Source organism: Pseudochaenichthys georgianus, chromosome 19, assembly GCF_902827115.2.
Source record: "Pseudochaenichthys georgianus chromosome 19, fPseGeo1.2, whole genome shotgun sequence".
In the NCBI taxonomy this organism is placed as follows: Eukaryota; Metazoa; Chordata; class Actinopteri; order Perciformes; family Channichthyidae; genus Pseudochaenichthys; species Pseudochaenichthys georgianus.
Genome location: NC_047521.1, coordinates 24,766,120 through 24,793,887, shown reverse-complemented (window position 1 = coordinate 24,793,887; position 27,768 = coordinate 24,766,120). Strand labels below are relative to the sequence as shown.

General features: G+C 42.8%; 6 protein-coding genes across 8 annotated transcripts in view; 4 read left to right on the top strand and 2 right to left on the bottom strand.

Annotated features, from left to right (window-relative positions):
- LOC117464618 (delphilin-like) overlaps positions 1 to 4,645 on the bottom strand; it is a 63,361-nt gene extending 58,716 nt beyond the window's left edge. The window contains 4 exon segments of the mRNA XM_034107147.1: positions 251 to 445; positions 447 to 505; positions 3,298 to 3,445; positions 4,557 to 4,645. Coding sequence (XP_033963038.1) covers positions 251 to 445; positions 447 to 497 — 246 coding nt within the window. The 5' untranslated portion in view covers positions 498 to 505; positions 3,298 to 3,445; positions 4,557 to 4,645.
- LOC117464617 (palmitoyltransferase ZDHHC4-like) lies at positions 4,174 to 6,523 on the top strand. Its single transcript, XM_034107146.1, is given in 7 exon segments — positions 4,174 to 4,363; positions 4,609 to 4,743; positions 4,871 to 4,944; positions 5,325 to 5,447; positions 5,449 to 5,501; positions 6,041 to 6,166; positions 6,258 to 6,523. Coding segments are annotated over 6 exon segments (765 nt in total). The 5' UTR covers positions 4,174 to 4,363; positions 4,609 to 4,620.
- Positions 6,524 to 9,114: 2,591 nt separating this feature from the next.
- LOC117464616 (delphilin-like) lies at positions 9,115 to 11,585 on the bottom strand. The gene is made up of 4 exons (XM_034107145.1): positions 11,508 to 11,585; positions 11,098 to 11,351; positions 10,298 to 10,429; positions 9,115 to 9,231 (listed from the first exon to the last, which is right to left on the bottom strand). The coding sequence occupies exons 1-4, from the start codon at positions 11,539 to 11,541 to the stop codon at positions 9,115 to 9,117; spliced, it is 537 nt and encodes a 178-aa protein (XP_033963036.1). The 5' UTR covers positions 11,542 to 11,585.
- A 3,434-nt stretch (positions 11,586 to 15,019) lies between these two features.
- Positions 15,020 to 18,469, top strand: zdhhc4 (zinc finger DHHC-type palmitoyltransferase 4). Its single transcript, XM_034107373.2, has 7 exons — positions 15,020 to 15,209; positions 15,458 to 15,592; positions 15,719 to 15,792; positions 16,171 to 16,349; positions 16,889 to 17,014; positions 17,107 to 17,351; positions 18,063 to 18,469. The coding sequence occupies exons 2-7, from the start codon at positions 15,470 to 15,472 to the stop codon at positions 18,360 to 18,362; spliced, it is 1,047 nt and encodes a 348-aa protein (XP_033963264.1). The 5' UTR covers positions 15,020 to 15,209; positions 15,458 to 15,469; the 3' UTR covers positions 18,363 to 18,469.
- Positions 18,470 to 18,941: 472 nt separating this feature from the next.
- pgp (phosphoglycolate phosphatase) lies at positions 18,942 to 21,234 on the top strand. The gene is made up of 2 exons (XM_034107377.2): positions 18,942 to 19,841; positions 20,361 to 21,234. The coding sequence occupies exons 1-2, from the start codon at positions 19,241 to 19,243 to the stop codon at positions 20,684 to 20,686; spliced, it is 927 nt and encodes a 308-aa protein (XP_033963268.1). The 5' UTR covers positions 18,942 to 19,240; the 3' UTR covers positions 20,687 to 21,234.
- A 77-nt stretch (positions 21,235 to 21,311) lies between these two features.
- Positions 21,312 to 27,761, top strand: bricd5 (BRICHOS domain containing 5). Of its 3 annotated transcripts, none has more exons than XM_034107380.2 (6): positions 21,312 to 21,419; positions 22,630 to 22,767; positions 22,852 to 23,001; positions 23,094 to 23,201; positions 25,396 to 25,546; positions 27,308 to 27,761. In XM_034107380.2, exons 1-6 carry the CDS (start codon positions 21,312 to 21,314, stop codon positions 27,400 to 27,402), a joined length of 750 nt encoding a protein of 249 aa, XP_033963271.1. In that variant the 3' UTR covers positions 27,403 to 27,761. The 3 variants fall into 3 exon arrangements, with proteins under 3 accessions (XP_033963271.1, XP_033963269.1, XP_033963272.1); XM_034107378.2 differs by having other exon boundaries at positions 25,393 to 25,546; XM_034107381.2 differs by lacking the exon at positions 21,312 to 21,419 and adding an exon at positions 21,449 to 21,760 and having other exon boundaries at positions 25,393 to 25,546.
- Positions 27,762 to 27,768: the final 7 nt, after the last annotated feature.

The window sequence follows — 27,768 nt, the reverse complement described above, 5'->3', positions numbered from 1 at the left end:
GCTGTTGTCAAATATGGCCACAATGTACTTAAATTCATCAAACCTTTTCCAAATGTTTTGTTCACCATAGAGGATTCAAGGTCACACAGAGTGAGTGACGGACATACAATTAATCATATTGCGGGTGAAGAACACCTTTAGGAACATACCCCTAAAGACTTTGGATCAATCTAGATGCACTGTCACATACCTCCAAAGGCATTAACCTACTTATGCATTATTGCTGTGATAGATTCAGGAGCTGTCAGACCTGCTGTATGCGGGACACCACTCCGATGCTGGGAGGGATGTTCTTCTGAGTCTGGGCGATGGCCACGACAGCTTGGGGGCCCAGCGTTGACACATTGTGGCCCTCGATCTCCAGGACCTGGTCCCCCGCCTGCAACCCGGCCAGGTGAGCGCTGCTGCCCTCCTCCACCGACAGGATGTAGCTGGGGCCATTGCCCGCCCAGCAGGAAGCCGAACTCCTCAGGCCAGCCCTGGTTGGACGACGGCATGCTGAGGACTTAAAGGGGGGGAGAAAATATGTCAGATAGGAGAAGGAAAATAATCCCCACTCATGATCCAAGGACTTTCCAAGGGTCTTGCACTGGCTATACTGCGGACAAAAGCTACGAAATGAAGAAAACCCACGCATAGAACATTCAAACACAAGCACTTACCCACTTTGGCCAAAATATTCAAGTCAAATGACATTTTTGATCAAATAATCCTTTGCTTGCATTCAAAGTGACTACGTTTTCTCCCCGGTCTCTTCTCCCTGCTGCTGTCTTTCGCATCTCAAGATGTACTCATGAGTGCGGCTCTGTAACCCTCTACCCTGAACCATGACACACTCAGCGGTCCCTGACCTGGTTCACAAACTCCAAAGCAGCCAATCAAATTAAGTCATTGCAGGGATTGTGACCTTAATTAGCTTTAGAGACAAAAGTTCCTGCAGCAATTCCATTTTTTTTTTAACTCCCTGCAAGTCAATCCTGTTGAATGACAATTATATAATAGAGCACACAACTGACAGCATGGATTTCAGAGCAGGTAAAAGGTAAAAAGTGGAATCAATAACATCAAATTGGCTTATATTTTAGGCATTCTAAAATGTCCAAATGAGACATGGACAGTTCTCAAAAGCATATCTAATATGACAAATTCAGAATTACAGATATACACATGTTGGATTTTGTTAAATATGATTCAATATAAACCCCTCTGGCTCAGCTGGAAGCTAATTTTGCTCCACAGCCATCACACAAAGCTGATAAAAGACTTACAGAAATCTTTAGATGGATACCGAGAGCCCCGTCGGATAGAGTATCTGCCTTTTTTGTTTTGCAAAAACTTCTTCATCTTGAATGTCAAACAGCGGGCGGCCTGCTGGCAGCCAATCTGTCTCCTCAAATGTTATATCTTTAGAAAAAACCCAAGGACAAGTCAAACGGAAAGGGTGACAAACTCAAAACAATACCCCATTCTTCCACCCTGAAAACCACAGCAGTGTCCTCATAAGCAAAAGGTGAGTGTGCACGGGCAGCGAGTGCAATCTCTGTGCGAGTGTGTCAACGAGTTAGTCCTGTTCCCTGATTCATCCTCGGGCCGGCCCGCCTGCACAGTGTTAATCAGAAAACTGGGACATGTGCACCCAGGCACCTCGGTTCCTTCATAATTCTCTCCCCAAACAGGGTATTGTGCGAGGCCTCATTTTTCTATAAATACACCAACATGTCTTTTCCTCCTCCAGCTCTCTCGGCTAGGTGGCTCTCCGAGGGACCGCTCGGGCCCAGAATCACTCTGAGTCGACGCAGCCCAGCCTGATGAGGACTAATTGGAGCGTCTGCATGCCTGGGAATGCGTCCGTCCGTGTGTGAGCACAACGAAAATGTGCCGTCCATTGAGAAGGAGGGGGGGCAATTTAAGACTTCAGCCTGTGGGAGGATTAGTTGGATTATGAACTGAATCTTCAGTGCTCCTCCACCCCCCAGTCATTAATACTGAAGGAACACATGCTCCCCTCAAATAAGAATGCAGGCACTGACTAAAGTGGAAGCACTCATTGTGAATATGACATTTATGACAAGTGACGGAAAGTTAACACAGTGTGAAGATAAAGTCTTTCAATCAGAACTATCTTTTTAAAGGGGCCCTAATATGCTTGTTGGGGTTTTGCCTTTCCTGTAGTGTGTTATATAGGTTGTTGTGCATGTTAATGGTCTGCAAGGGCTAAAATCCAATACCAATAACAGTACCCAATAATAAAGAGAACGGGTAAAGGCTGTAGACAATTCAAAAAATCGTGTAGCTGTAAAATCAACATGTAATAGAAAAAATAATCATATAGTGAAAATACACAAAAGCTTGTCAATTACAATAAGAGGGTCAATGTAATTTGTTAGCTTCACCCTTCAATATGAGAAACTATTGTATATAGTGCAGGATATTTGAAAAAACATATGTATTTTATTGTATTTATGATTGATTGGACATCTCAGATACACTAATTGTATGACATATTATTTGTAGAGGGTGTGTCAATAAGAGCGGGTAACATGTTGCAGTCAGTAATACATTTATATGAGAAGTCATTACAGCTGAAGAGAAAGTAGTGACTGAGTTATTGGAGTTCAAACTGTCATTAGTTGCAAAGCGTGCAATAAAGAACAGACAGTCCGGCTTCAACTGAATAATTCAACACAGATGCTACAATCAAACTCCTCTTACATTACAGCGAAGACGTTTACTCCCGTGTGACAAGACAGAAACTGACATATCACAGGCAATCAACCCTGATAAACCCCCCTGTAATAAATTATTCTTCAGAGAAATCGTGAAGGGTTTTCAACGTATATATACATTGTCCAATTATTGTTTGAAACATGAACATGACATTGATATAGCCTGATGTGTTTGCACGCGCGTTTGTTTACATGAGAATGTTAGCAACGTGTTAGCCAACGTGTCATTTTTAGCCCAAAATATGTTTCTTTTATAGTTTTCATTGTGTGGTTTACTTTATTTATTCAAGATAGTATGTTGTTTTTCTTGCACCAATTCGCAGGTCAAACGATCATTTTTCTTTTAAAGTGTGTACTTGCTAAATGAATTTATGACAATATGTATCGATTATCCTTTAGTCATGTTTTTAAAAATATTATGAACAAGGGACTTTAAATAAAATACATCTTCATTTGTCATAATTAAGGTGGAAAGCATTTAGAAAAAATGCATTGTGACCAAAAACACGTCAAAATAAGAAACATATAATATTGTCCACACCTCACTACGGCACACCAACACATCCTGTACCTTTTTAAACAGCATCCATAGATGTCCATGCAGAGCTCCAGAGTAAAGCTTTCCTCTCCGGCACCGAGAGCTGTAATATGAGTGTCGGCCATGTCAGCAACCAGACCCAACAGGTGTCCTGTGATGCCGTGTTGCATTGTGTGGAGCTCTGGAAGGCAATGACAGAGAAAAACAACCTAAGTAACTAATAGTCGGGAATTCAAGCATGCACTATAGCCAAATGTTATAAAGGTATTCATAAGGGTTGAATTTCAAGTCAAAACTGAAGGAAGTGTGTGCATTAAATAACCTTTAGCCTGTTTTTCATGTTTGAACTTTGTAGCAAATCCATGCGTTAAAGTCAATGTTTCTCCTAATCATTGTCATTTGTGGCTAAGATAGTGAATAAGTAATATTTTAAAGTGTCGAAAAATAAGAGTCTTCAGGGAAAATGCATATAAGATGAAATATGACTGTCTTAATTATATAAATTACTTGTGAGCTTTAAAAAGTAATAGTTCGGTTAAGTAAGCATGTTGGGAATATGAATTAAGAAAACCCTTAACACAGGTGAAAGAAGTACTCTTATTATTATTCACTTAAGTAGCCTACAAGTAGCAATACCAAAGACTAAAAATACTGTTACAAGTACAATTATTGCATTTAAAATTGTACTCAAGTAGAAGTAAAAAAGTAGCATAGTACCAAAAGTACTCATTATGCAGAATGAAACATTTAAGATTTAACGTTTTTAAATAATCACTCAAGTACAAGTACCTTCATTTTTTACTTGAGTAAGTATAGTTAAATTCCACCACTGCCCTTTAATATTTAGACAAACTTTACATTTATATCGAAATGGAGTTACAGTAGATACTCCCCCTCCTCCTGCAGCAGGTACACCCAGCCAGCCCCTCAAACGTTAGCTTGGGATTTAGCTACATCGATGCTAAGGAAGTAGCATTGTTTACAGAGCACCAAAGGGGATGCTAGTGTCCATAGCGCTAACAAAATAAGCTATGTTATCGTGAGATAAAACACTTACAGACAGCTATGTGTGACCAAGACTAAAAGGGGAAGGAAGAAGGTGAGTAAAGGACTTTAAGAGGTGAAGAAAGTGAGAATATCTATGCTAACGTTAGGTCATGATTTAGGTTAGCATGCTAACGTCAACTCGTCCATGTGGGTGTTTTTAGGAGTGGTACATCATTTTGTTTAAAGTCGTGTTTACACAAGCAGAAACACTGAATAGTAACACAACTTTTTGGTGAGTGTGCTACCTGTTCGTGTTGACTTTGCACCAGTAACACCTGTTGTATCGTCTCTCTGAAGCCCCCAGGTGAGATGGATTTCCTCACCCTGTTCGCTGTCTACGTCACGGTGGTGCTGACATGTATAGTGTTAGTTTGCAAATACTCAGGCCAGCAGCAAACTCCATTTAGTATCCTCTTCAACTTTGTAGGAAAGGTAAGAGAAGATTCAGGTTGACTGTATTCCCATAAACTGACACTGTGTGGCACTGTTTGACTAATTTATAACAATATTAAAACATGATATTCACTGCAATTAAAGCTGACAAATATTCTCTGCACAGGTGTTTGCACCGATTACACCAAGATGGCTCCAGAAGTTTTCACAAAGGACCTTACACAGGCTGTTTCATCAAAGGTTTGCAGTTCAATTCCTTCGTAGATATATTTTGTATTTAACTTTATATCACTTTTTGTATTTCCCTGTACAATACTACACACAATGCGTCTATGAAAAGTATAGATACATTTTATTTTCTCAATGTTTATCCAGTTTGGATCATCTCTGAATAAATCAAAAGGTGTTTATTGTGTATATAGCTTTTCATTTTCCTTTCATCCTTTGACTCTTGAGCGGCTCTGTGTAGAATAGTACATGCTCCCAATGTGGAATGAATAAAGGCTTTTTATTTAATCTTTATATACCTCTGTAATATCATAGACAAGTGTATATTTAGTTCCAGTTATACTCTTGTTGCATATCTGCCTTCAATCTTTGTCATTTGCTTCTATTTGCAGGAACAACATGTTCATCTATCTGCACATCCTGATAGAGGCCGCTGTGTTAGCAGAGTTCACCTACGAGGTGTTTGGCTTCTGCAGGGATATGGACACCAGTCTGATCAGCCTGTCCGTGCCTTATCCTGCTGGTTATCAAGAGTCTCTGCTTCTACCTCTGCATCAGGAGAGATCCAGGTTATTATTATACTAGCTTTCAAAGTCATTTGTTATTTGCTGCAATATTAGGAAATATTATATGAGACAGACGAGGGAGGTTAACCCTGGTGTGTTGATATATTAAGAACTCGTATAAGCAATACGTTTGTGGTCTATAGCATCAATCATTGTGCACTAAAACAGGCCTCGTGTGAGTCCAAGTCTTGGGAATAACGGATCCGGCTAATGTGCCCTTTCCACTCTGGTGTCTGTGTTGTTCTTGGCACCAACCGAAAGCATCTGTCTTTTCATATGAGAAATGTTGTGTTGTTTGCATCTACAACGATCATTTAGTCTAAAAAAAGCAATATTACTACTGGTTATACAGCCATGTGGATTGAGGGTGTGCAGGACATTAAGTATTAATGGGTAATTATTATTTGATGACTCCAGTTAATTCAAAGTAGATACTTTCAGCCGTTTTGCAATAATGTGCAGAGATATCAATTTGTTCGTTTTGGAGAGATTTTTTGCCTTTTATTTGGCAGTTATCTTTTTCTCTCCTCTCAACCTTGCAGGCACAGTGACGAAGAAGAAAATCGCCGGCCAGCTGCACATCTATCCGTATGACGGGAGGCTGTTTCACCCGGGCGTCTCCTGTGAAACCTGCAAGCTCGTCAAACCGGCTCGCTCCAAACACTGCAGTGAGAACAGAGATATGAACATAGTTAACATTGTAATGCATTATATTTGCAAAGCTTAGAATACAGCATCAACTCACCGTCTGTGTTTCAGGGGTCTGCAACAGGTGCGTTCAACGCTTTGACCACCACTGCGTCTGGGTGAACAACTGCATCGGTGCTCAGAACACACGCTACTTCCTGCTTTACCTCTTCAGCGTGTGCGCCGCGGCGGGCGATGTGGCCGTTCTAACAGGAGACATGCTGCTTCACGCCGTCCTGAGGTCAGGGCTCCTGAGGGCCAGTTATGTCGACGAGGAAGGCCAGCAGCAGTCAGCAGGGCCTCTGTTTTGTTGTGCAGGTGAGACTCCATACTGCTGACATAGTGCATGTCGCGGCTACCTTCCTTTTACCTCAAGACACGTAATACCTTTCGTCAGGGAATAATCTCGCCCTACATGTTTACCTTTCGCCCTCTGACGCAGCTGACCAACTTTGAGCAGCCGTTATCTCCCTTAAGGAGGGGCTGCCCTAGCAAGTTGTTGATGTTGCCAGTTTGTAACCGGGCAACGATCGATCAGAGATAGTTATTGTTGTGGGACACCTGGAAACATCCTTCCCGAGCCCTAAGCGACAACAACTGTGATTCAGTGTCCTCGGCTGTTTAGCTCTCTATTGAAGAACGTTGATTATTACGCTCTGAACTAGTTAAAACCTCGGGCTACAGGAGGGCTCTTCAGAATTGATTGTGGCATCTCAGACCCGTGACATGTCGTGTGAATTCTCCGGCCGAAGCTTCTGGCTACCCGAGTGCTTTTTCACGTTTCCACTTCACAGAAACTCAAAACCTGTCGTGTGTCTCTCCAGGGACAGTGGATACAGAGCCACCGGTATTACATTATGTTTCCATGAAGCGAGTACTCGACTAAAGCCGCCTGTGGCTCGTCATCACACACACCTCCATGCTGTGAGTTTCGCCTCACGTTGCCAATACTCCTTTACGGCACACAAACTCATAGCTCGGGCAGTTAAGTCCGAGTTTCACTAACACGGATGAAGCGACTTGGAGGGGGGCACTGTGGATTTACTGTGGAGTGGCAGATGGGGCCCACCTAAACCTAAAGCGCAGCTCTGAAACGGCTGGCAGCGGTCGAGACCCCCGCGCTAATCCATCCTGCAGGACGAGCACCGGGAAAAGCCTGTTTATTCGTCATTATGACAAAAAAAACCTGCAGATTATTTTACTTTTCACTACTTGAAATATGACACATTTGGGATGTGTGTGTGGGATACAGTAGATGGGGAGTGAGGGCTGCACAATTAATCGATTTGTATCGAAATGTCAATGTGGACTGGTGTAATAATCCCAGGAAACACAAAATGTGTTAAATGTTTAATACAGTATGTTTTAAAGGCCATCTTGAATGAAGTGTTGTGGAGCTGAGACATCCCAGCTTACAATTAGAACATATTATTCTAATTTACAATGAAAATGAGAGAAGTTAAAAATGATTAATCCCTCCAATACTGCGAGTCATATCTCAAATGCCTTAAAGTCAAAATAATACAAATTAGCACAAAATGATTTGTACCATGGGACCGAGACAGTGGTGATAACATGGAAGAAGCAATGTTCAAACAACAGATGTCTTAGTCACAAACAGTGGCGTTTTTATATGTACAAAACAACTTAGATGTGTGTATATATATATAAGCTTCTGGTGCTTTTTAAACACGTAAACAAATAGCTGTAGGCTATCCATGGTTCCGATAGAGGGGGGGGGTTATAAGGACAACACAGACACTCATCACGAGGTCACAATATCAATGGATCCAGCAGAGCAATAGCCTATAGGCATAACACAGAATATCGACAAAAGATATGACAAAAATAACTTACCAAAGCTGAAGCAGATAGTCAACTTCAGTCATTTTCTTTCCGTTTTACTGATTGTAATCGCTACACGCTGCTCTCTCGTCACCTCTTCACAAACAACTACTAAGCACACGTACTTACAGCCAATCAGCTCTCTGAATTATCAGATGCCGTTTGGTGGGTGTGTCAGCACTTTGCCCCTATGGTGATTATTTTGTTGCCGAACACATTGAATAGAAAAAGACTGAGCATGCGCAGTGTAGTTTTTACAGCACCCATTCACTTAGACAGTGAGAGAGAGGGGCTAGATCGGGGCTTGACCCACGTCGCTCAAAACGGCTCAATAGGCACACTGTGGACACTAATTAGAAGAACACAGACTAAAGCAGCAATGTACAGACGAATCAGATGACCAAACATGATCTTAACATATATTTTAAGATGTATTTTTTTTTTAATTACTATTTGAATTACTTTCTGCTGACACTAGGTGGGGCTGTGCCAGTCGCCACTGGTCACAAATGATGCATCTCTTTTATGTTTACCAGTAGGCCACTTGGTACATTTCCCCTCGCCTCAAAGCCTAGACTCTAGACCAGTGTTTCTCAAACTTTTTCATACCAAGGACCACTTAACCAATAAAAAAACACTCGCGGACCACCTAACTCCACAAAATCCAAAAACACATCGTTTTTTACAAATCGCCTGAAAATGGTACAAACAAGTGGCAACATGTGTGATGAAGGTGTTTATCTGGGCTATATCATGCAATTGAAAGTGAAACTTAAGCTCGCTCCATTGCGGAGATATTCCCGCGAGAGTGCGGAAAACTTACATTTATTTATTTATTTCAAATGTGTAATGTTACCAATATACTCACGGACCACTAGGGGGCGCTCACGGGCCACCAGTGGTCCGCAGACCACACTTGAGAAGCACTGCTCGAGACGCTTGGCTAGAATCCAGATAGCAGCCTTCTTTAAAGTCACCTCTACCAGCAGTTATTCTGTCCTGTGTTTGGTGACCCATTGTAATGGAAGTTCAAACGCGTTGCCCTTACCGGATGTTGGAGATGAGCTGTCGGTGCTTTCAGTGTTCAGGATGTCTGGCAGCACCGAGGCAACCACTCCACTCTCTTCTCCGCTGCGTACTGCTTCAGAGCCGTGAAGAGCTTCTCTTTCACTTCGGGTTCATCACCTAGAATCTGTTCCACCTGACGCAGAACGGACAGTGACGTTAGAGGGGGGAGGCTGTCAGCTCATAGTTTAACTCAAAGCCTGATCGGTACTGTGACAGCACTTCATCTGCAATTAAAAAGACACATGCCTTAAGAAGGGCTCTTTAGTTGAGTTAAATATGTGTTACTTCCTTCTAAGAGTTTCATCTTCCTCCGTTTGTTTTTATTTCCTCACAGTGTACATTTTGTAAAAGGATTACACCAGTGAATTGAATGAATTTACAAACGTATACATTTTTTAATGTAATAGTATTTAGCATTATTTAAGGAAAACATCTGAGGTGTTGCTGTAAACTTTTGCAAAAACATGGTGGAAATGAAACACTTGGTCTCAAAACTGAATTGTTCAGGTCTCTTGATATGCAATTCATCTGGTAAACAAAAGGTTTATAGCAGTGCTATTTTATAATTCTGGTTTTGAATCCATCAGTAGACAATATTGAATAAGTGTTAGAAGACTACGTACTCTTCAATCTAGGTAAGCCCTCATGGATCATTTTCCAATAGTTGTATCATTCAACCAATTGATTGTAAGAACAAAGTCAAACCCAACTTGAACAGAAAAATAAGTTAACCTGCACTGTTCATGTTTCAAGGCTTTTGTCATATGTACAATAGCTACAGTGTAGTTATGACAATGAAATGCTTAGGTCACAGGCTCCTCCAACAGGGCAACACAATACAACAGTAATAGTGCAAGTAGATAAAATAAAATAGAATAGTGCAGAATAGTCTATATACAAGTAATTGGAATATTGATATATATAAATTGCAGACAGATGAATGTTATGGATGTTCTTTCAAAAGTTCAAAAACCTGCATGTAGCCGTGACTGTGAGTTTTGAAAGTACCCTCCTGTTGAACTCCAGAGCTTTGTGTTTGCGGTCCAGCCTCGCTCCCCTCTCCCACCTGACTGTCCTCGATGCTGATGCTGGTGTTCTGCCACGGGCCGAGACACAGAACCCCCAGGCGGAGCGTCGGCCCTGCGAGGCTTTGATCAGCGCCGCGGCCGTTAGTGCTGCCGGACGGGGATCCCGTTCACCTCCATGACGTAATCCCCCGCCTTCAGACCTGCACGGCCCGCCGGAGAGCAGGGCGAGCACTCCACCAGCAGGGGGCAGTCTCCTACGATGGTGAACCCAAAACGACCGTCCGGACCCGGTATGATGTCCATCTGTGACGCAGGAAAAAAAAAAAAAAAAGTGTAAATGTATTGAAATTAAAGGAATTAAACTCCCCAAAAGACCCTTATTGAATAATGATTTGCCCCGTTATCTGAACAAAACGTTAGCTTGTCCCACTTCCACTATGATAAAATAATGAATCCAAAAAAGAACAAGACGTGTATTGAAGTAAATGGGGGGCCTTATTTAAAAAGCAGCAAATCATATCACATCATGCATTTATAAAGTCTCACAAGAAATGCGCAGCTGAAATTGTTAGTGCAGAAGTGTATTAAATGTTAAGATTTTAAAAATGAAAATATGCACTTCGTTTGGAAATACAGAGCATTCGATAAGACAAATAATAATTGGATTAACGTGCACGATTTCGGTGACAGTGTGAAAAGGGATGTTTTATATGTAAGTATTGCTGTTGTCAAATATGGCCACAATGTACTTAAATTCATCAAACCTTTTCCAAATGTTTGTTCACCATAGAGGGATTCAAGGTCCACACAGAGTGAGTGACGGACATACAATTAATCATATTGCGGGTGAAGAACACCTTTAGGAACATACCCCTAAAGACTTGGATCAATCTAGATGCACTGTCACATACCTCCAAAGGCATTAACCTACTTATGCATTATTGCTGTGATAGATTCAGGAGCTGTCAGACCTGCTGTATGCGGGACACCACTCCGATGCTGGGAGGGATGTTCTTCTGAGTCTGGGCGATGGCCACGACAGCTTGGGGGCCCAGCGTTGACACATTGTGGCCCTCGATCTCCAGGACCTGGTCCCCCGCCTGCAACCCGGCCAGGTGAGCGCTGCTGCCCTCCTCCACCGACAGGATGTAGCTGGGGCCATTGCCGCCCAGCAGGAAGCCGAACTCCTCAGGCCAGCCCTGGTTGGACGACGGCATGCTGAGGACTTAAAGGGGGGGAGAAAATATGTCAGATAGGAGAAGGAAAATAATCCCCACTCATGATCCAAGGACTTTCCAAGGGTCTTGCACTGGCTATACTGCGGACAAAAGCTACGAAATGAAGAAAACCCACGCATAGACATTCAAACACAAGCACTTACCCACTTTGGCCAAAATATTCAAGTCAAATGACATTTTTTGATCAATAATCCTTTGCTTGCATTCAAAGTGACTACGTTTTTCTCCCCGGTCTCTTCTCCCTGCTGCTGTCTTTCGCATCTCAAGATGTACTCATGAGTGCGGCTCTGTAACCCTCTACCCTGAACCATGACACACTCAGCGGTCCCTGACCTGGTTCACAAACTCCAAAGCAGCCAATCAAATTAAGTCATTGCAGGGATTGTGACCTTAATTAGCTTTAGAGACAAAAGTTCCTGCAGCAATTCCATTTTTTTTTTAACTCCCTGCAAGTCAATCCTGTTGAATGACAATTATATAATAGAGCACACAACTGACAGCATGGATTTCAGAGCAGGTAAAAGGTAAAAAGTGGAATCAATAACATCAAATTGGCTTATATTTTAGGCATTCTAAAATGTCCAAATGAGACATGGACAGTTCTCAAAAGCATATATAATATGACAAATTCAGAATTACAGATATACACATGTTGGATTTTGTTAAATATGATTCAATATAAACCCCTCTGGCTCAGCTGGAAGCTTTTGCTCCACAGCCATCACACAAAGCTGATAAAAACTACAGAAATCTTTAGATGGATACCGAGAGCCCCGTCGGATAGAGTATCTGCCTTTTGTTTTGCAAAAACTTCTTCATCTTGAATGTCAAACAGCGCGGCCTGCTGGCAGCCAATCTGTCTCCTCAAATGTTATATCTTTAGAAAAAACCCAAGGACAAGTCAAACGGAAAGGGTGACAAACTCAAAACAATACCCCATTCTTCCACCCTGAAAACCACAGCAGTGTCCTCATAAGCAAAAGGTGAGTGTGCACGGGCAGCGAGTGCAATCTCTGTGCGAGTGTGTCAACGAGTTAGTCCTGTTCCCTGATTCATCCTCGGGCCGGCCCGCCTGCACAGTGTTAATCAGAAAACTGGGACATGTGCACCCAGGCACCTCGGTTCCTTCATAATTCTCTCTCCCAAACAGGGTATTGTGCGAGGCCTCATTTTTCTATAAATACACCAACATGTCTTTTTCCTCCTCCAGCTCTCTCGGCTAGGTGGCTCTCCGAGGGACCGCTCGTGGCCCAGAATCACTCTGAGTCGACGCAGCCCAGCCTGATGAGGACTAATTGGAGCGTCTGCATGCCTGGGAATGCGTCCGTCCGTGTGTGAGCACAACGAAAATGTGCCGTCCATTGAGAAGGAGGGGGGGCAATTTAAGACTTCAGCCTGTGGGATTAGTTGGATTATGAACTGAATCTTCAGTGCTCCTCCACCCCCCAGTCATTAATACTGAAGGAACACATGCTCCCCTCAAATAAAGAATGCAGGCACTGACTAAAGTGGAAGCACTCATTGTGAATATGACATTTATGACAAGTGACGGAAAGTTAACACAGTGTGAAGATAAAGTCTTTCAATCAGAACTATCTTTTTAAAGGGGCCCTAATATGCTTGTTGGGGTTTTGCCTTTCCTGTAGTGTGTTATATAGGTTGTTGTGCATGTTAATGGTCTGCAAGGGCTAAAATCCAATACCAATAACAGTACCCAATAATAAAGAGAACGGGTAAAGGCTGTAGACAATTCAAAAAATCGTGTAGCTGTAAAATCAACATGTAATAGAAAAAATAATCATATAGTGAAAATACACAAAAGCTTGTCAATTACAATAAGAGGATGTCAATGTAATTTGTTAGCTTCACCCTTCAATATGAGAAACTATTGTATATAGTGCAGGATATTTGAAAAAACATATGTATTTTATTGTATTTATGATTGATTGGACATCTCAGATACACTAATTGTATGACATATTATTTGTAGAGGGTGTGTCAATAAGAGCGGGTAACATGTTGCAGTCAGTAATACATTTATATGAGAAGTCATTACAGCTGAAGAGAAAGTAGTGACTGAGTTATTGGAGTTCAAACTGTCATTAGTTGCAAAGCGTGCAATAAAGAACAGACAGTCCGGCTTCAACTGAATAATTCAACACAGATGCTACAATCAAACTCCTCTTACATTACAGCGAAGACGTTTACTCCCGTGTGACAAGACAGAAACTGACATATCACAGGCAATCAACCCTGATAAACCCCCCTGTAATAAATTATTCTTCAGAGAAATCGTGAAGGGTTTTCAACGTATATATACATTGTCCAATTATTGTTTGAAACATGAACATGACATTGATATAGCCTGATGTGTTTGCACGCGCGTTTGTTTACATGAGAATGTTAGCAACGTGTTAGCCAACGTGTCATTTTTAGCCCAAAATATGTTTCTTTTATAGTTTTCATTGTGTGGTTTTACTTTATTTATTCAAGATAGTATGTTGTTTTTCTTGCACCAATTCGCAGGTCAAACGATCATTTTTCTTTTAAAGTGTGTACTTGCTAAATGAATTTATGACAATATGTATCGATTATCCTTTAGTCATGTTTTTAAAAATATTATGAACAAGGGACTTTAAATAAAATACATCTTCATTTGTCATAATTAAGGTGGAAAGCATTTAGAAAAAATGCATTGTGACCAAAAACACGTCAAAATAAGAAACATATAATATTGTCCACACCTCACTACGGCACACCAACACATCCTGTACCTTTTTAAACAGCATCCATAGATGTCCATGCAGAGCTCCAGAGTAAAGCTTTCCTCTCCGGCACCGAGAGCTGTAATATGAGTGTCGGCCATGTCAGCAACCAGACCCAACAGGTGTCCTGTGATGCCGTGTTGCATTGTGTGGAGCTCTGGAAGGCAATGACAGAGAAAAACAAGCCTAAGTAACTAATAGTCGGGAATTCAAGCATGCACTATAGCCAAAATGTTATAAAGGTATTCATAAGGGTTGAATTTCAAGTCAAAACTGAAGGAAGTGTGTGCATTAAATAACCTTTAGCCTGTTTTTCATGTTTGAACTTTGTAGCAAATCCATGCGTTAAAGTCAATGTTTCTCCTAATCATTGTCATTTGTGGCTAAGATAGTGAATAAGTAATATTTTAAAGTGTCGAAAAATAAGAGTCTTCAGGGAAAATGCATATAAGATGAAAATATGACTGTCTATTAATTATATAAATTACTTGTGAGCTTTAAAAAGTAATAGTTCGGTTAAGTAAGCATGTTGGGAATATGAATTAAGAAAACCCTTAACACAGGTGAAAGAAGTACTCTTATTATTATTCACTTAAGTAGCCTACAAGTAGCAATACCAAAGACTAAAAATACTGTTACAAGTACAATTATTGCATTTAAAATTGTACTCAAGTAGAAGTAAAAAAGTAGCATAGTACCAAAAGTACTCATTATGCAGAATGAAACATTTAAGATTGAACGTTTTTAAATAATCACTCAAGTACAAGTACCTTCATTTTTTACTTGAGTAAGTATAGTTAAATTCCACCACTGCCCTTTAATATTTAGACAAACTTTACATTTATATCGAAATGGAGTTACAGTAGATACTCCCCCTCCTCCTGCAGCAGGTACACCCAGCCAGCCCCTCAAACGTTAGCTTGGGATTTAGCTACATCGATGCTAAGGAAGTAGCATTGTTTACAGAGCACCAAAGGGGATGCTAGTGTCCATAGCGCTAACAAAATAAGCTATGTTATCGTGAGATAAAACACTTACAGACAGCTATGTGTGACCAAGACTAAAAGGGGAAGGAAGAAGGTGAGTAAAGGACTTTAAGAGGTGAAGAAAGTGAGAATATCTATGCTAACGTTAGGTCATGATTAGGTTAGCATGCTAACGTCAACTCGTCCATGTGGGTGTTTTTTTTAGGAGTGGTACATCATTTTGTTTAAAGTCGTGTTTACACAAGCAGAAACACTGAATAGTAACACAACTTTTTGGTGAGTGTGCTACCTGTTCGTGTTGACTTTGCCACCAGTAACACCTGTTGTATCGTCTCTCTGAAGCCCCCAGGTGAGATGGATTTCCTCACCCTGTTCGCTGTCTACGTCACGGTGGTGCTGACATGTATAGTGTTAGTTTGCAAATACTCAGGCCAGCAGCAAACTCCATTTAGTATCCTCTTCAACTTTGTAGGAAAGGTAAGAGAAGATTCAGGTTGACTGTATTCCCATAAACTGACACTGTGTGGCACTGTTTGACTAATTTATAACAATATTAAAACATGATATTCACTGCAATTAAAGCTGACAATATTCTCTGCACAGGTGTTTGCACCGATTACACCAAGATGGCTCCAGAAGTTTTCACAAAGGACCTTACACAGGCTGTTTCATCAAAGGTTTGCAGTTCAATTCCTTCGTAGATATATTTTGTATTTAACTTTATATCACTTTTTGTATTTCCCTGTACAATACTACACACAATGCGTCTATGAAAAGTATAGATACATTTTATTTTCTCAATGTTTATCCAGTTGGATCATCTCTGAATAAATCAAAAGGTGTTTATTGTGTATATAGCTTTTCATTTTCCTTTCATCCTTTGACTCTTGAGCGGCTCTGTGTAGAATAGTACATGCTCCCAATGTGGAATGAATAAAGGCTTTTTATTTAATCTTATATACCTCTGTAATATCATAGACAAGTGTATATTTAGTTCCAGTTATACTCTTGTTGCATATCTGCCTTCAATCTTTGTCATTTGCTTCTATTTGCAGGAACAACATGTTCATCTATCTGCACATCCTGATAGAGGCCGCTGTGTTAGCAGAGTTCACCTACGAGGTGTTTGGCTTCTGCAGGGATATGGACACCAGTCTGATCAGCCTGTCCGTGCCTTATATCCTGCTGGTTATCAAGAGTCTCTGCTTCTACCTCTGCATCAGGAGAGATCCAGGTTATTATTATACTAGCTTTCAAAGTCATTTGTTATTTGCTGCAATATTAGGAAATATTATATGAGACAGACGAGGGAGGTTAACCCTGGTGTGTTGATATATTAAGAACTCGTATAAGCAATACGTTTGTGGTCTATAGCATCAATCATTGTGCACTAAAACAGGCCTCGTGTGAGTCCAAGTCTTGGGAATAACGGATCCGGCTAATGTGCCCTTTCCACTCTGGTGTCTGTGTTGTTCTTGGCACCAACCGAAAGCATCTGTCTTTTCATATGAGAAATGTTGTGTTGTTTGCATCTACAACGATCATTTAGTCTAAAAAAAGCAATATTACTACTGGTTATACAGCCATGTGGATTGAGGGTGTGCAGGACATTAAGTATTAATGGGTAATTATTATTTGATGACTCCAGTTAATTCAAAGTAGATACTTTCAGCCGTTTTGCAATAATGTGCAGAGATATCAATTTGTTCGTTTTGGAGAGATTTTTTGCCTTTTATTTGGCAGTTATCTTTTTCTCTCCTCTCAACCTTGCAGGCACAGTGACGAAGAAGAAAATCGCCGGCCAGCTGCACATCTATCCGTATGACGGGAGGCTGTTTCACCCGGGCGTCTCCTGTGAAACCTGCAAGCTCGTCAAACCGGCTCGCTCCAAACACTGCAGTGAGAACAGAGATATGAACATAGTTAACATTGTAATGCATTATATTTGCAAAGCTTAGAATACAGCATCATACTCACCGTCTGTGTTTCAGGGGTCTGCAACAGGTGCGTTCAACGCTTTGACCACCACTGCGTCTGGGTGAACAACTGCATCGGTGCTCAGAACACACGCTACTTCCTGCTTTACCTCTTCAGCGTGTGCGCCGCGGCGGGCGATGTGGCCGTTCTAACAGGAGACATGCTGCTTCACGCCGTCCTGAGGTCAGGGCTCCTGAGGGCCAGTTATGTCGACGAGGAAGGCCAGCAGCAGTCAGCAGGGCCTCTGTTTGTTGTGCAGGTGAGACTCCATACTGCTGACATAGTGCATGTCGCGGCTACCTTCCTTTTACCTCAAGACACGTAATACCTTTCGTCAGGGAATAATCTCGCCCTACATGTTTACCTTTCGCCCTCTGACGCAGCTGACCAACTTTGAGCAGCCGTTATCTCCCTTAAGGAGGGGCTGCCCTAGCAAGTTGTTGATGTTGCCAGTTTGTAACCGGGCAACGATCGATCAGAGATAGTTATTGTTGTGGGACACCTGGAACACATCCTTCCCGAGCCCTAAGCGACAACAACTGTGATTCAGTGTCCTCGGCTGTTTAGTCTCTCTATTGAAGAACGTTGATTATTACGCTCTGAACTAGTTAAAACCTCGGGCTACAGGAGGGCTCTTCAGAATTGATTGTGGCATCTCAGACCCGTGACATGTCGTGTGAATTCTCCGGCCGAAGCTCCAAATAAACCGTCAGTGTTTGCCATCAAAGCTCCAGCTCTCCTCGTGTCTCTCCGAGTCCTGCTGTTCCATTGCATCAGAAGTTTCCCCCACACCTGTCAGAATACCTGTATTAGTCCCACAGAGGCGAGTTGTACATTGTTACAGCAGAGAGCCAAAGACAGCGTAATGTTACCTAAAGCATACATAAACAAGTATTAAAGATTTTTTTGTAAGGAAATTATAATCAAAAAAGTCACACATTTTACAAAATACACATCTCTCTTTCTGCAGCATCTGTTCCTGACCTTCCCCCGAATCGTCTTCATGTTGGGATTTCTGGTCTTTGTCTTCTTCCTCCTCGCGGGTTATGCTCTTTTCCATTCCTACCTGGCTCTCGTGAACCAGACCTCCAACGAGTGGTACAAAAATCGAGGTTACGTGTGTCAGCACTGCCACCCGACTGCAACCGCTGACCATCTCTGCAGCCCGGCACCAGACCACTCTAAAAGAAACTACTACAGCAGAGGAATACTCCGAAACCTGGGAGAGATCTTCTTCCCTCCACGTCCTGTTCACAAAAAAGACAACTAAAAGAAATGACTAGTCTGTGTTGTTATGCTGCATTTTTTTACACCCCCTGGGGTCACTGTGCCTAAGAACTACTGCTGACTGAAAGAATACAGTTTACGGTAGCAATTTATTTACGAGCTCTGGTGTCTACCTCCCACACAATGTATTAATAAGCTCTGGCAACATTTACAGCAAACACAAAAGTAATTAGATATTTTGACTGCCAATTTAGAACATCTCTTTTCATTCTTGTTCTGCCATTGACTAAAGTGTAAATGCTTCAAAAGCTGGAGCATATGTCCTGCAATTGTAATTGTTCAATATTTGTTAAAGGCATTACGAATCTGACTTTTAATGTTGTGTATTATAGTGAACTTTATATATTTTGTATCCAAGTGGGATTTAAACACTTTAGTTTGATGCTAGGAAGGGACAGTGTGCTTGGCTTTTTTGTTGAAGCACTTTTGTAGTTTTGAATACGCAGTTATTATACTAAAGATTTGTTCTTGTGTATTTTAAAGAAAAACATATGCATGTTGGAAACAATAAATGAGCTTAACCGGAAGTGAACTGTATTTGTTGCTTTCCCTTTAAGCCGGTGCGGAAGTAACCTCAGAATTGCTTCAACACTTTTACACCGAAGTGGAAGGTCAGGATTTTGTCAGCGACGTATCTCAACAAACTTATTTAAACAACAAAACTGGACGTAACTACAAACAGTAGTGCTGACATTAGCGACAACCCGTGACGTTGCGCGGTAGGGAACACGAAGTGTCGTAACGGCTATATAACGGTTAAACAGTTATTGTATTTGTTTAGCCTGACAACACGTAAGGGCTATTTAACAGTCAGACAGTTTTTCATATTTGAACCTGAAATCACGTGTCTTGTTTACCCTAATGTCTGGGTCCAAATGTACCCGGTTAACCGGAGCTCTGGTGAAGCCGGTGCTGGACTCGGTGGACAGCGTCCTGTTTGACTGCGACGGGGTCATCTGGCGGGGGGACCAGGCCATCCCGGGAGCCTCTCAGGTCATAAACCTGCTTAAGGAAAGCGGCAAGAAGGTGTTCTTCGTCACCAACAACAGCACCAAGACCAGGAAGATGTACGTGGAGAAAATGACCTTAATGGGGTTTAATGCGACCGAAGAGGAGGTGTTCGGGACGGCGTACTGTTCAGCTATGTACCTGAAGAATGAGTGCAAACTGGAGGGTAAAAAGGTGTATCTGATCGGAAGTAACGCGATGAGAGACGAGCTGCAGGCGGTGGGGATCCAGCAGACCGGGGTGGGAGAGGACCATATATCCGGGAAGCCGATGGACTGGGCCAACGTGGACCTGAACCCCGAGGTGAAGGCGGTGGTGGTCGGGTTCGATGAGCACTTCAGCTACTCGAAGCTGAACAGAGCCCTGCAGTACCTGATCCAGCAGCCCGGGTGTCTGTTTGTGGGGACCAACAGGGACACCAGGCTGCCCCTGGAGGGAGGCAAGGCCGTGCCAGGTAGGGGCACACACACACACACACACACACACACACACACACACACACACACACACACACACACACACACACACACACACACACACACACACACACACACACACACACACACACACACACAGCAGCACACATTAACAATAGTCAGTGGATCTTCTGCACACATCACTTAAACTGTTGGGGAAATATAAAGCTTACATTTTAGGCCAGACTTGACGCTCTAACAACAACAAAAAAGCATGCACTAAATTGTGCATAACATGCTCTATACAAAGTCAGACTTTAACTGTCAGATAATAAGTAGGTCTACTTCCTGGAAAGACATGTCTTAAACTCACCTGTCTGGATTTCTAAGCTCCACCCATCCAAAATGCTATGAGGGATCATTATAATTTAGAGTGTGTGGGAGAGAAACTCTTACGTGCACAACACCCATATAGGTGCACAGTAGGGCCCTTTTCATCTAACTTGCTAGATTGAGTTAAAGTGTTAAAGTGTCCTCACTGCTCCTCTTCCTCTCAGGTACCGGCTGCCTCCTGCAGGCCGTGGAGACCGCCGCCCAGCGCCAGGCCCAGACGGTGGGCAAACCCAACCGGTACATGTTCGACTGCGTGGCCTCCCAGTTCGGAGTAGACCCCGGCCGCTGCCTGATGGTGGGCGACCGCCTCGACACGGACATCATGCTGGGCTCCAACTGCGGCCTGAAGACCCTCCTCACCCTCACGGGGGTCAGCACGGTGGAGGACGCCGAGGCCCATCAGAAGAGCGGCTGTGCGGAGAGGCAAGGGATGGTGCCGGATTATTACGTGGAGAGCATCGCTGACCTGCTGCCCGCTCTGCAGGGATGAACCTGGACTGAAAGACTCCACTACTCACCAAAAGGGAATCTTTTTCCTTAAGATATATATGATTAAAATCTAGTACAAAGTTTATAAAGATATACATAATTTATCTATTTTGGAATTGCCTGCCAATTTAACATGGTATTAATGATCGTTTATAACATAAGAACAAGGATTCAGTGTTAAAAGGGGAAGAGAGAGTGTACTTTAAAGACCGTCTGTGATGCAAGCTCCTCTTTAGCAACTACAAGTCAACCTCGAGGAGGATGAGCACATAATAGAAGTAACATGTTTTATTCAGGTTTACAGCTGTTTTAACGTCTATAAATAGCAAGCACTGAGTCTACGTGTCTGACTTGAACTTTCTGTGTATTATAAGCTTTATTTCCACACCTCAGCAGAACCACTGCAGATACATTAATGGGAGTAAGTCAGTGTTTCACTCATGTTTGAAAGTGAACCCGGTCTTCCTTTTGACTTCTTGTGCTCTCTAACTTGTCCCTGAATAGCTGCTCAAATCCGTAATAAAGCTGCAATGATATTGACTAAATAAACGCCTGTGGCTTTTTACCTCAAAGTGAACACAGAAAACCTCCCGTGCTTAAAGTCACCTTGGCCTGTCGTCGTCTGGATGCAGCAGCGATATCGCCTCTCGCCTGATGAGAGAGGACTTCAACCGACACCTGCCTCACCCCTTTGTCCATTGTGTGAGCCGGGGAGGGCGGCCAACTCCTCTCCTGTAAGTGTGTGTTTGAGTGAGGGGGGACAGGGTCGTGTTACGGAGGCATATTAAGTCATAATAGATATAAAAAGGGAGGAAATAGCAGGAAGACAAGACTCCAAATGTGAGTTTGGCAGGTTCAGAGTGTTGTGTGGAGTGTGACTGGAGGGGGAGGAAGAAGGGGGAGGTCTGCAGGGACAAAGAGAAGCTGCCCAGGGGCACTGAGTCTCAGTCATGACCACAGCTGCATGCCGGTAGCTAAGAGAAGGGAGCTGACCCAGTGAGGAGCCGTCAAGGGACTCAGGATGTTGAGGTGTTGGAAACATTCGGAAGACCGTTGTGAAGATGCAGAGTGCACGGTGAGGAATGTACTTTCATTTGAAAAGAAACCGCCGCCGACTGGAAACATGGTGATGGCGAGACGTGCACATTTAGCTCATTTTGCCACAGGGAAAAGATACATGACAGGATGAGACTTACAGATACAGCTTTACAGACGGTTCATTTTGTTCTCCTACCTGCAATATATATTTTATATATCTAGACTATTTTGTGAGAGTAAGTTAAGGACAGAGGGTGTCGTTTTTCTCATACTGATATTCTGACCAATCTGTGTTGTTGTATTTGCTGTAAAGTGTCTCTACTTTAGGCTCTTTTTATTATATGTACAGCACTTTGGCTCGACCAAAAATCGTTTATAAAAGTGCTATATAAATAAAACTTGATTTGATTTGAAGTACTTTCTCTCAAATATAATGACACTGTTGTGCAGAAAAACTCAACAGAAATATTCCAGAAATCATGACCACGCTAACTCGAAGAACACCTTTCTTTAAGCAGCAACATGCAACTATCTTCTACTCATGAAACAAGAGTGTCGTTCTCACTCGTTGGTGTGTTGTGCAGTGAACATCGAAATAAGTCCAATATGGTTTTAGGATCTTCTTGAGAATCCTCGTGATGTTTTATCTTCTAACGCCTTAAGCATCGAAAGCCAAGTGCCATCAAGCGCTATTATACTGGAGAGAAGGCAGACATGTTCAGCCTGTATTTCCAACTAAGCAACAAAACCATCTAGTTTGACGAATAACATTTTAGGTGAGAGGTTTGAGTGAGCTGTCCCTTTAAGTCTCAACAGCAGCCGTGTTCCCACCCTGCCGCAGTTTGTTTACATCCAGTAATGAGATCTGAAGCACTGTGTAAATAGTGTGTGTAACCCTGTCTTCAGGATGGGGGCTCTGCTGCGTCCCCTCAGTCCCACTTCCCACACAAGGCCTTCTGGGTAAGCTTCTCAGCGTCCCTGCTCCTGGTCATCATCACCCTCGCTCTGACGGGGCACCTGGGGCTGTCGCAGCCTCCTGCAGAGGTAACGTGACGATCAATCCACCCTCCAGCATCATTTCTACACCTTATAGTCTTTCATGAATCTGTGTGTGTGTGTGTGTGTAAGTCTTTACAGTTGGTCCGGATCACAGCTCCAGATCAGACCGGACTTCTGATCAACCAATCGGCCGTCGTTGACTTGCAAAATGACCTGGTGACCTTTTCCATCACCTCACCTGCAAATCAGACGTCCACTGTGCTCTTTGATGTCAAACATGTAGGTGCTGTGCATGAGTTGGTTTGAATGGTAGTTTTGATAGAAAGCGCGCCTGAGTTTTCTGACTGATGGGAAGATGTCTTGTGTTTCAGGGTTTGATATGTTACAAACCCATGGACCAGGAGAGCTGCTTCCTGCGAAAGATGGAGGAATCTGACTATAACAACGTGCACTCCCTCCTCCAGGAGTCTACACACAAGGTATGTCTACATGTGAGAGCTGAACGCTGATTTGAACCAATAGGGTTCGTCCTTCAGTGCCTTCAGGACACATGAAACCACACAACTTCGCACACGAAGAAAGGGAAGTGTTGCCCTTTTAGCCCTGCCGTCTGTGAAGTCGCCGCCTCACTAATGTGTGAACTGGCCTTTCAGTCAGTGACTCGGTTTTATCTGAGCCCGGACCTGCTGGGTTTCATAGCTCCGTGCCGCTCTGAAGCTTGAAGCTTATGAACAGCCGTATAGTCTCCCTCTCTCACCTCCACGGCTGAATTCCTCGGCACATCTGATCCCGGCAGGCACATCTGATCCCGGCAGGCCCCTCGCTGCTCGGGATCTTCTTACAGGCGGCTCCGGCAGATAGCCTGAGCCGTGGAGAGGGCACAATGGCAGCTCTGTGTGAGGGCTTTTTAGACTCTTCTGTTGGATTCAAATACAGAGTGAGGCATGGTTAGTGAGGGACCGGCCTGAGTGCGTCTGCTCTGTGGCAAATACCTGGTTCTCTGAATTTAAGGGGGCGATGCAGGAAAGTAGGGAAATATTTTTTACTTATAGATGCCACCACAGGGTATGTGCAGGAACCCTGAAGTCAAATGTAAAACCTTTTAAGACCCTTTCCATACATTTTAAGACCTCATCGCCACTTAGAGTTTTAACCGGTTACCTTGGCGACACACTTTACCTCACATTGACTATATACAGTATTGATTATCCTTCCTCCTGATCTTCCAACCATTTGGACGCAGACTTGCATTTCCCCATAACGATGTTGCTTAGCAACCGGCGTAAACGGACCTTCGCGCTATCAAGCAGTGAGCGTGCGATGTCCTGTTCAGACGACGTCACACCCAACGGGATGCCATCAATAAACTACAGAATCACACTACACACCTACGCCATGACTACATTCAGGCAGACTGTAGAACACAACCTCTCTGGACAATTTAGATACTTATTGAAAACAAGCTACAACATGTAATACCTTGGAAAATGCCGTTTAATACTTTTTAATAGCCTTAATTTTCCTTAAATTGATCAACTTTAATACTTGTTAAGACCCCGCGGACACCCTGCACCATGAAGCTTTACCAAAAGAGCACTTAAAATATATTTACAAAAACGTAAATATAGGCTGCATATGAGGCCATTTCTTATTAAGTATGTGCTCATTTGCACTTGATTTTGTTTAAACATTAAAGTCAAAGGTTTTATCAACGGGAATGTTAGATACTTATTAAAAAACACATAAATCAGAAAATACAACAACAGCTTTAGAACAAATCTATTGTTGCCACGTTTTAAGGATTTAAATGTTACATAATCAAGATAATAGACATAGAAAGCAGTCGTTTACATTCAGGTTGTATGGATAGAAAAGTGAATGTTAGTTGTAATGCAAGCGTTACTGAAGTGGAGATTTCTGGAGAAAAAAAAAACAAATTGAAAAAAATTATTTCTCACATTCACACAATAATTCTTTGTGTTACAAGTTTCATGAAATGTTATCTTTAAATATGAAAATGATGCTTATTTTTATATTTGTTTAGCAGAAATCTACAAAAACAAATAGACAGTATAGTTAAAGATCAACACCTTGAAATGTGTGTTTTCTTTCCACAAGTCAAAAACGATGTGACCTTGCAGGTAATCCAAGATGACCGAGTTCATCCTCTTTTTGCACAATAGCATCATTTCCACCTTTCGTTGAGTCTCCGAGCGTCTTTTGGGATCCCCTCTCATGGTGTCACGTCTCCATACAGCTCCTCACTGCTGTCATTCAATCTCTGATGGGAGAGGGCCCTTATGGAGGAGAGTAAACGCTCCGTCTCTATTCTGCAGCACAAAGGTCTTCTTCAGCAGAGGTGGTTACGTGACCCACTCGAGCATCAGAGCGCTTCAAGTGGTTCACTATCAGAGCGTATCAAAGGTGTAAGTGTTGCAATGACACACTGCCTTTGTGACTAATAAGAGCGCTAATGTGCGTGTTGACCTCATCAGCGCAGATATCGGGGTAATAGCAACTCCAGTTTCAATCTTGTTTTTTCTTCTTCGCTTTTATTCATTCTGACTTTGTCACTGAGGCGAATATGACTTCTCACCCTTATCAAATGACCCTGCCGCTCCAGACAGAAACTCCCGGGTCTTCTGTTGAGATGTTGTGATTCGTCCTCAGCAGGGTCAGGTCCAGCTGTCCAGGAACGAGACCCAGAGGCAGAGGGAGTTCCTGGGGGTGTTGGCAGGCAGTCCGGTGGACGTGTCCACGCTGGAGGAGCCTCTGCAGACGCTGTGTCGGCACAGCTCCGTCCACTGGACCAGGAGGGTCGACGGTGAGGACGGCAACACGTTATCTAGAGACGGTCGCTTTGACATCAAACTCAAATGGTTAAATAAAACATTTGAAACACTATTGAATCACCTGGTTATAAAGGGGAGCCACCACAGCACTGGGTGGCCTTTGGTGGCATGCACATCGACACTGTCTGCAAAGGGGCCTCTTATGCTCATGGTCAGGTGCATATCAGTGTAGTGTCTCCACTGGGACATGTCTCCATGCTGTAATGTTCAAAAAACTCTTTATTTGTCTCATACTGCCTGTGCTGCAGCTCCTCTTTTCACCCTCTGTCTGAAACCAGAGCCCAGTCTGCTCTGATTGGTTAGCTGGCTGGCTCTGTTGTGATTGGTCAACCGCTTAGAGATGTCCCGCCCCTTAGCCTATCACGTACAACGTGTTGGAGCATTAGCCAATAGAAGCGTGAGTGTTACTTAGTGATGTCACTTTACAGGAGTAAACAAATGAGTCGGGGGGGGGGGGGATTTTAGCCTTTGCAGACCATTAACAAAACCCGTTATAACACACTATAGGAAAGGAACAGGAGTTAAACATCACTAAAGAAGGAACGGTCATATCAGCAGAGGTTCTGGATGTGTTAGTCAGAACCACAGAAGCAGCATGAAGGGAGCTTTTAAAAAGCGCCAGCTGGCAGCTCCATCGAGACCTCCTGAAACCTAGACATCCAGTGACCTTTCCTCTGTGGCAGCCAGTGATAGGCTGAACAATCTTCACTCAACCAACATATGTTCTAACAGAAGTACAACTATTATTCAGGCTGCTTTTAAACAATATTTTGTCTCTACATTTGTATAGAAAAAGAAGGTTTTAATCTATTTGTATTGTATTATTATTATTGGTATAATTATCTGAAGTAGATATTGTTTAATTTGTTATGGCTAAAAAACAGAGAATACATTGTGCTTTACCCAGAAGAAAAAACACTTTTTTATATATATATATATATATATATATTAAGTTCATTATTCATGCCTTTAAGTTGTGACAGATCATTAGGGTAATTGTTGCAGTTTAGGGGTTAATAATCTTCATTTAGGAATGTTTAGGGCTGGCTTTCTGATCGTTTACATCATGTGTCAAACTTAAGGCCCGGGGGCCAAATCAGGCCCTTGGAGGATTTAATTTCGGCCCGCAGGATAATTTCTAATTACTATTAGATCTGGCGCGCCGGTATATTGCACGCACACCTTCACTCAATCCTGAGGGTCTCCTCCGCTCAGAGCCAGAGCCCAAACATCGATGACCTTGCACCCGAGATGAGACGCCAAGTGTCTGAGCTAGCATCACAGAGCAGCACACTGAGTTCAATGGATGCTTCCTTCTGCACTTTCTCTCACGACAGCAGGGCATGTTTGGGTTTCTCTTTGAGGGGAATAGTTTTGTCGAAGCTGTTGTTGGCCTGTGGGAAAATGTAATCATAAGAAATGACTCCGGAAAAGCTGCAGATAGAGCCATAAGAAATGATTATTTCATGTTTAATGTTGTTTTTATGGGCAATAATTGAAGCTTTGTTAGTTCCAGGTTTAATATGTGCAATAAGATCATTTCAATACGTTTTGCAATAAACATTGAACCAGTCCGGCCCTCGACTAGTACCCATTTTTTTTATTTTGGCCCACTGCGTGTTTGAGTTTGACCCCCTGCTCTACATGTTCTGCTATGCAACAGTAATGCTACGCTGCCTCCTTAATGATGACCTGTATCTCCTTTAGTCACCAATGTCTCTGTCTGGTTTTAGGCCCGGGGAATCAGAGGCTGGTCTACTTCTGCATCGACATCTGCTTCCCCAGCAACATCTGCGTGTCTGTGTGCTTCTACTACCTGCCAGAGTGACGATCAGGGAAACAAAGTTGTCTTTTTAGCTCCTTCTACGAAAAAAAAAAAAAAAAATAGAGAACAAAAGCTAGCTTTGACTGTTTCCTCTGTGCCATGCAGACGCTAGAAACCCAGTGACGCAGCCCAACCCTTCAGAGCCTTTCCCACAGAGAGAAGATGGAGACAGGTTATCGCCAAAGCCCCGTCGTCACTCTCTTCATGAGTAATGCCGTCTCTGCTGGGACACTTTGGAGAGTACAGAAGAAAGGTCCCCCTTTTTTGCCTCCAATTGTATTTCCTGTAATCCACTGCTGCAGTATAATTATGCGTAACCGTTCCAGAGTGTTTTCACCTGTTCAATAAAAGACTGTTGTGTATTTGCGG

What these genes read in the sequence shown, in the direction of transcription:
- LOC117464616 (XM_034107145.1), bottom strand. Translation starts at nt 11,541, where the DNA reads ATGTCATTTGACTTGAATATTTTGGCCAAAGTGG. An exon ending in GAATATTTTGGCCAAAGTGG is followed by an intron (nt 11,352 to 11,507) that starts GTAAGTGCTTGT and finishes CCCCCCTTTAAG; the next exon opens with TCCTCAGCATGCCGTCGTCC. An exon ending in CGGGGGATTACGTCATGGAG is followed by an intron (nt 9,232 to 10,297) that starts GTGAACGGGATC and finishes GTTCTGCGTCAG; the next exon opens with GTGGAACAGATTCTAGGTGA.
- zdhhc4 (XM_034107373.2), top strand. Translation starts at nt 15,470, where the DNA reads ATGGATTTCCTCACCCTGTTCGCTGTCTACGTCACGGTGGTGCTGACA. An exon ending in CTGCATCAGGAGAGATCCAG is followed by an intron (nt 16,350 to 16,888) that starts GTTATTATTATA and finishes TCAACCTTGCAG; the next exon opens with GCACAGTGACGAAGAAGAAA. An exon ending in GGCCTCTGTTTGTTGTGCAG is followed by an intron (nt 17,352 to 18,062) that starts GTGAGACTCCAT and finishes CTCTTTCTGCAG; the next exon opens with CATCTGTTCCTGACCTTCCC.
- pgp (XM_034107377.2), top strand. Translation starts at nt 19,241, where the DNA reads ATGTCTGGGTCCAAATGTACCCGGTTAACCGGAGCTCTGGTGAAGCCG. An exon ending in GGGAGGCAAGGCCGTGCCAG is followed by an intron (nt 19,842 to 20,360) that starts GTAGGGGCACAC and finishes TCTTCCTCTCAG; the next exon opens with GTACCGGCTGCCTCCTGCAG.
- bricd5 (XM_034107378.2), top strand. Translation starts at nt 21,312, where the DNA reads ATGCAGCAGCGATATCGCCTCTCGCCTGATGAGAGAGGACTTCAACCG. An exon ending in TGCTCTTTGATGTCAAACAT is followed by an intron (nt 23,002 to 23,093) that starts GTAGGTGCTGTG and finishes CTTGTGTTTCAG; the next exon opens with GGTTTGATATGTTACAAACC. An exon ending in CTGGACCAGGAGGGTCGACG is followed by an intron (nt 25,547 to 27,307) that starts GTGAGGACGGCA and finishes GTCTGGTTTTAG; the next exon opens with GCCCGGGGAATCAGAGGCTG.